The 6,776-nt window shown below is 37.4% G+C and overlaps 1 protein-coding gene across 1 annotated transcript; it reads left to right on the forward strand.

Moving 5' to 3' along the window:
• Nucleotides 1–4,575: 4,575 nt before the first annotated feature.
• LOC112692316 lies at nt 4,576–5,774 on the forward strand. The gene is made up of 3 exons (XM_025566982.1): nt 4,576–4,596; nt 4,687–4,927; nt 5,653–5,774. Exons 1-3 carry the CDS (start codon nt 4,576–4,578, stop codon nt 5,772–5,774), a joined length of 384 nt encoding a protein of 127 aa, XP_025422767.1.
• The last annotated feature ends 1,002 nt before the right edge of the window (nt 5,775–6,776 follow it).

The raw sequence follows: 6,776 nt of genomic DNA on the forward strand, positions 1-6,776 counted from the left end.
CCGCCGGGTCACAGGTCAACGAGGTTCAACATTCCTCGCATTTCTGGTCTGGCCCCGCGACGTCGTCGCCGCAACCGTCGTTAAAGCCTTGGCACGGGTTAAATAATTAACGTCCGATATTATTGTTATTTTTACCGTCTCACGTCCGTGTTTTATGTGTACGCACAACGATACCCGGTCTAGGATTACGTATGTCTCTCTCCGTTATTATACCGTACTCGCCAAATTTTGCCAAGCTTTGGTAGTGCGCTTTTAAAAAAAAATGTTCATCCCAAGCGATAACTCGTGGTGGACTTCACCCTTCTCATACGCCTCCTGCACTTACCCGACGTGAAATATGTTTTTAATTTCCAAATAAAATTAAAAAATCGCGATGTAAAAAATAAATGAAAAAAAAACGAGATTGCGATATAACTAGACGAATCTAATACGAAGGTTTCCACCGAAGCATTGACGGTGCGAAAATAATCGCTGTTGGATTGATTCTGGATCGGACCGTACGACGTGCGTCGACGGTTCTTCACTAATCAGGACCGGCGAGAACTTTTGAGGGCCCCGGGGCTGACCCGGTTCCAGGCTCCCTTTGCTTAAACTCAGTAATTAACTTATGGGGGGACGCAAGGAGACGGAGTACCCCAACTAATTTTCAGCATCCTCCTATAAATATTACGTTATAATTATAATGCTTAACAAGTCTTGGGGACGCTATTTTTTTTTTTTTAAGTAAACACAGTTCCCCTTCTTTAATTTTGCCAAGTCAAGCACTGCTTAAACTTGTTTGGCCAAGGTATACATACTAATGGAACTTATTTGAACATACTTAAGTACAATTAAAATATTAAAATGTACATCACATGCTACGGCGAATGAAATTATAAAACAGTTTTGTATGAAGGCTGAGACGACGGGCCAATTACGGGCCTCCGGGGTCTATCCTTCCCGGCACCACCCACTCAGTGACCCTGCGCCTAATCTATATATTGGTTTGTGTCACAAGTGTACGTATACAAGTGGCGCCGCCGACGCAGTCTCATCTGTCACCGTCAACACAGTTACCGCTCGTCGCACATCAACAATATACTGCACCGATATCATGACGACGTACGGCACCGTTGATGAACCGACGAGTGATTTCCCGTTTCACCAGGCGTATACCACGTATACCGCATACCATTATACATGTTGAGCTAATAAAAAAAGCTATGTTTTTACATAAACACCGTGTTGCCAATCGATCATGCAGGTAAATGTTTCGAACAACAATATAATTTGTAACGTCTCGTACGTTTGGCTTATCTTTACGTTCCATCAATTTAGACCGTTTCGCACGCGAATTACACGAGGATTAATACATTTCAATGTTACCTTTTACAATACGTAGGTACGCGTATAACTGTAGAGCGATTTCAGTTTATATAAAGCTGAAATAGATTACATATAAAGGGTTACGATTCAATCAGATATTAGTTTTGACAAGTAGACGGATAATAATTGGATAGATTCTTACGCGTGCGCACAGTGAAATTGGTCGACGAAGAACGAAGAATCATATTAGTATTACGTTTCTCTAAAAATAAAAAAAAACAGATTTGCCGCGCGTATACACACGTTGTGGTTGGTGGTAAAAATATGACGTCGGAATTAAAATATTTGGCGATGAAATGTATAGTTGACAAAACAACATTTTTTCACTAATCGAATTTTTTTTCGTAACATTTCATCCACGATACTTATTATAATTTGCGAGATGATGTGGTTTATTTCCTAATGGTAGACACTGTACAACAGTGAATATTCCCCTTGCGTGACGTCAGCGTTCACTGTTCAACGCTCGGGTTTTTAATCGTAAATAATGCTCTTCGTATGCAAACATAATATGATCGCATTTGCATACGTATATAATATCCAATGAGCTGCAATTTTTTCAAACAAAAATTTGGTCCTAGCTTCAAAGAAATCATCGAAATCAATCATCGATGCATTTTAAAATGATCGCATTTATTTTCATTATAACTTAGTGAAAATAGTCGAAAATGACGTAAAAACCAGTGAATTTTAAATTGAAACTTGCATCGTTTGAAAATTTTATTTATATTCCTTTAGTTTTCCAACGCCGATAAACCGTTATGTGCCGTATATCTAAATGTTCTATGGTATGTTCTATAAGAAATATTGTTTAATTATAAATATTTGTTTGACGTTTTCGAGATAGGAATGTCTCACATCAAAAATAGACAACGGAACAAAATATCTTTTATTAAAATGTTAGCTGACTTATTGTCAAATTTAGAAAGGAAAACATGGTCTGTGCAATGATATTGGTTTTTTATGATGATTTGAGTTTAAGGCCTAAACGAGTTATCATATTATGTAAAATATTACAATTTACAAAATGTTTATAATTTGTTTGACAGTTGAAACATCATTAAAAAAATATCTCATCGTGCGGGTAAAAAACTTAACAATAAAAAATTGGGTCTACTGAATGCAGATTAGCTATGTTAGACGGAGAACAGACATGGAGTGTGTCGTCCACGATATTTTATCGACTTCATATAATTTTGATTATATTTTTTTCATTCATTTGAGTGAATATAATATACAAATAAATAAATATATAAAACCGAGGAAAATATCCTTGGAAGAATATCTCTCGAATATTTTAGGGATTAATCGTACAATATTCAGCAATCATTTGTATTCAATTATTTACATTTGAAAACATATTTTTTGAAAATAGTGAGGGAGAAAATGTATTTCGAGTCACCTCAGCGGATATTACGACTGGTAAAATCGAAAAAACGTTCGGCAATCGATACACGGTGCGTATTATAGTAGTAGTATTTGATTGCGGCAACGAGAGCCAATTTTTTTTCTTACTGCTCTTTCCACACGCGCGCACGTGGAACGCTGCTACTACTGATGATTATGTTGATGATAATGACGATGATGATGTTGATGATGACGATGAACACGGTCGAATTACATATCTAGCGGCTATTTATAATACTCGAAATATCGTATGCGCGTGCGCACGTGCCCGTCCGGTCTAGAAAAAAAACAAAAAAACAACAGGACACGTTTGGAACAATATGGAAGTGCACCGCGCTGAGCACGATTGCCAAATGCGACCCGAAGACCGTAGAAGCGGTCAAAGACCGGACGACAACCGCTAACCGCGGCCGTTGTCCGACGAAAACGGTCGGCGGCGCCTGGAACGAAACCGGACACCCTCGCACGGTAATTTGCAAACGCGTCGCCGCGCGGTGATGACATCATTATGGGCACGCAGAGCTGGAGCTGGGAATGTGTACGTCCGGAGAAAATGTTAAAATTACGCCCTATCGCGGCCCAATAATCGAATACTCTTCTCGAGAATTGTTTTCTAATAATTAACGTACGATCATACTCGTTGAGTTTTAACCTCATGTCAGTATTCGACAAAGTTAAAAATATCGAATTAGTTGTCAAAAATTACAAAAAATTACACCCTCTAAAATTTTACGCCCGGGGATGAACCCCGTCTTCCACCCCTCGGTTCCGCCACTGGTGTTACGTAATCGCGTACTGTTCCGAACGCGCGGTTTCCCGTAACGCACGTGTTATCGGTACCGGCGGCGACCGACGTCGGGGACGCGATGTGCCAGTTTTTTTTTTTTCATTTTTTCGTACCGCGTGAAATCGATTTATTGTCGCGTACGCATTTTGAAACGACGGCGTTTTGCAAGAAATGCACGTACGTGAAACGCTAAGGAAACACGTGTGCACGTACGTTTGAGCTCCGGTGATCGAGTCGATAAAACCGTCTTTCGTGTTCCGTCGCGAGGCCGCCGCAACACCGGCACGATTGTTGCGTTATACATATAAATCGTAGGCGCACGTTCGGTCTAAGACTTGGGAGTGCCAAAATTATTCACCCCAAGGTGATTCGTAGCACCTCTACGTGACACCACCACCCAAAATAACATTTAAACTAATTCAATGCTAGAAGAGTTACGCTGGGTGTTCGGAGTGTGCGTTTTAGCGACGAATCCCTCCGAGCTTGTTAATCAGTTTTACATAGATATATACAAGCGATTACGAGTAATTATGACCGTCACTTGCTGCTGCTGCTGTGAATTTGATTTTCATAACAATCGACAGAAAAACGCTACTGTACATCGCTACGCCGCAGCACGTGTACAGATACGAATATAATACGTATATTACGATGTCGCGTTTTCTTCGACGTGTACCCGTGAATCAAAAGGTACACTTCGTTCTTTATTTTAATTTTATTTTCGCGATTAATTATTATAAGTGACCGGGTTTATACGTAAACGCACGCATTAACTATTAGTATATGGTATTTTGAAATCTGATTAGAAATGTGCACGATTTAAATAATTCTTATTAAAATAACAATTTCATTGTATACATAAAATGTATATATTTTGCATATTTTTAATTATTTTAGGGTTTTTTTTTTGCATATTAAATATAAAGATATATTACATTTTAGAGTATATATTTTGTATTTTAACAGTGTAACAGTTTAATTTATATGTGCCTTAATTCTCAAGTAAAAATAACAAAATGCTAAAGAACGATAAAGAGGTACGAATAATAAAGTGTTTGTGCACTATTTTTTTCAATTTCATTAAGTTTTAAACATATATTTTTTAGAATTATTGCTCGATATTATAGATTCGAGAGTCTTTCCGTGTACATAAATCCTTCGCTTCAGGAAATGTTTCAATGGCGCGAGTGATACGTTCACGGTACGTATGTTACACGTGGGTCCTCGCGCGTTGCCCTTCCAACGAAGACAAGGACAATGCGAGTGGACATGGTCGCGATCCCAAGAGATCGAACGACGATGATCTCGTTCATCTGGTCGAAGGGGAAATGAGACGGAGAGGAAAGTCGAATATCAAACATGACAAAGGTGAATAAAATGTGAGTACCGTTGAAAAACCTGTCCGTACGCGCACGAGACCGGGGAGATATACTGTAGTGTATATATGTAAATACGTGTGCCCGTAAATTATCGTTTTACTTTTTTTTTTTTTTTTATTATTATTATTATTATTATTATTATTATTATTATTATTATTATTCAACAGGATAATACGGGTTGGCGTATTAACGAAGTAGTGCACCGGACGGGTTAGCAGATAATTCAATATGACAAGTCGGTAGGACTGGTAAATTTGTTTCGGACACACAGTCGTTAACCATGCGCGATATTTATCTCGAGACGTTCGTGTGCCGACGACATCTATTAATCGCCCGTAAAATACAAAACATAAAATTATAATAATAATAATAATAATAATAATAGTTCAAGTATAAAGTGACCATTGTGTAAATAAACCTGTCAATAATATTACGGGCCATAAAGTCCGTCGACACGCGCGCGTCGTCGTTTAAAAACAACCACGACTATGTGGACACGAATTCCGACGGTTTGTATAACTAATATTATACACGTTGCTGTACGTTCCATTATAATTATCGCATCCCGGGGTGGGTGAATCGGACGCGTTATTATAGCCTAACGCGCGTTAACGCGTGCGGTTCGTGCCATACACGCGTATTTGGAACTTTTGCGTGCGCGTGAAGTTATGAATTATTATACGAAATATGTACCACTTGATGTTTTTTTTTTAGTATCAGTACCAGTACTGGCGTACGGCAGCAAAGAAAATATCGTACTCCCAAACGGTTTTAATGTAATTCGTATCGCTCGAGAATGTTATGAGAGCCGAAATGTATTGATTTATATGATATAAGAGTTTCAAGCCAATCTACGTACATTTTTTTTAATAGTTAAATTGTTAGTTATATAATATATATTTATATTGTATATTAACTTATTTAATTTTTGTTCTGATCTACTAATTACCTATTATTCTCAATTTGTCTATGTTGTACTACGTTATTGTACTACGCATCGGCGTTCACATTAATTATTAAATAAAATAAATTGTCAAATACCGAATAAACTTGATTTCGATTCAATCATTATTATACTAATTGTATTCGTTTCATTATGTTCACAATAATTACCGAACATTTAAAGCATAAATGCGCTATATATTATGTTTTATATTCATATGACATAAAATAAAACATGATGTACATAAAATAATAATGAATATCGTAGCACGAAATGTTTTAAATATTGAAAATTGTGTAAAAAACAACCGTACATTTCCGTTTGTAAAATTAAATTACACAAATCCAACTTACTGTGCAGGTACATGCCGACGAAGCAAAAAAGTTTTATGAAAAATAAAGTACACTTGGTCAATTGATACTCTTGATCGTGCAAAGCAATAAAGGAACATTACGAAAAAGAAAAGCAAACACGGGTCAAATAAATTAAAGGGTTCGGACCATTTTTCAAGGCGCGGTTGTATATTTCGAGTAAAGTTTTCAGACCCTAAGCACAGGTCTAATACGTATTGTAACCGTCTTGTAAGAAGCGTCCACCACAACGATCTATTCATCCGATAATCAGAACACTTTCCATCCGCACAGTAACAATAATAATAATAATAATAATAATAATGATCACTTGAACGAAAAGCGTACGCGTTTCTGAATTGATTCACGTAGATTCATGTGTATTGTGCACTGGCAACGCAGTATTTTGCGTACACTGCTGACATCGCTTTAAATGCGCTTTGCGTGTAACGATTGATTACAAGAAAAGAAAAACAAATTGTAATATCGATAGCTTAGTATTTAGGTAACAAGATTTACGCGCGATTACGTCCCACTGTGAGGTT

This window comes from Sipha flava, unplaced genomic scaffold (genome assembly GCF_003268045.1).
Source record: "Sipha flava isolate LNK unplaced genomic scaffold, YSA_version1 0_pilon_pilon, whole genome shotgun sequence".
Lineage (NCBI taxonomy): Eukaryota > Metazoa > Arthropoda > Insecta > Hemiptera > Aphididae > Sipha > Sipha flava.

What these genes read in the sequence shown, in the direction of transcription:
- LOC112692316 (XM_025566982.1), top strand. Translation starts at nt 4,576, where the DNA reads ATGCTAAAGAACGATAAAGAG. An exon ending in TGCTAAAGAACGATAAAGAG is followed by an intron (nt 4,597 to 4,686) that starts GTACGAATAATA and finishes TCGATATTATAG; the next exon opens with ATTCGAGAGTCTTTCCGTGT. An exon ending in GAATATCAAACATGACAAAG is followed by an intron (nt 4,928 to 5,652) that starts GTGAATAAAATG and finishes TTTTTTTTTTAG; the next exon opens with TATCAGTACCAGTACTGGCG.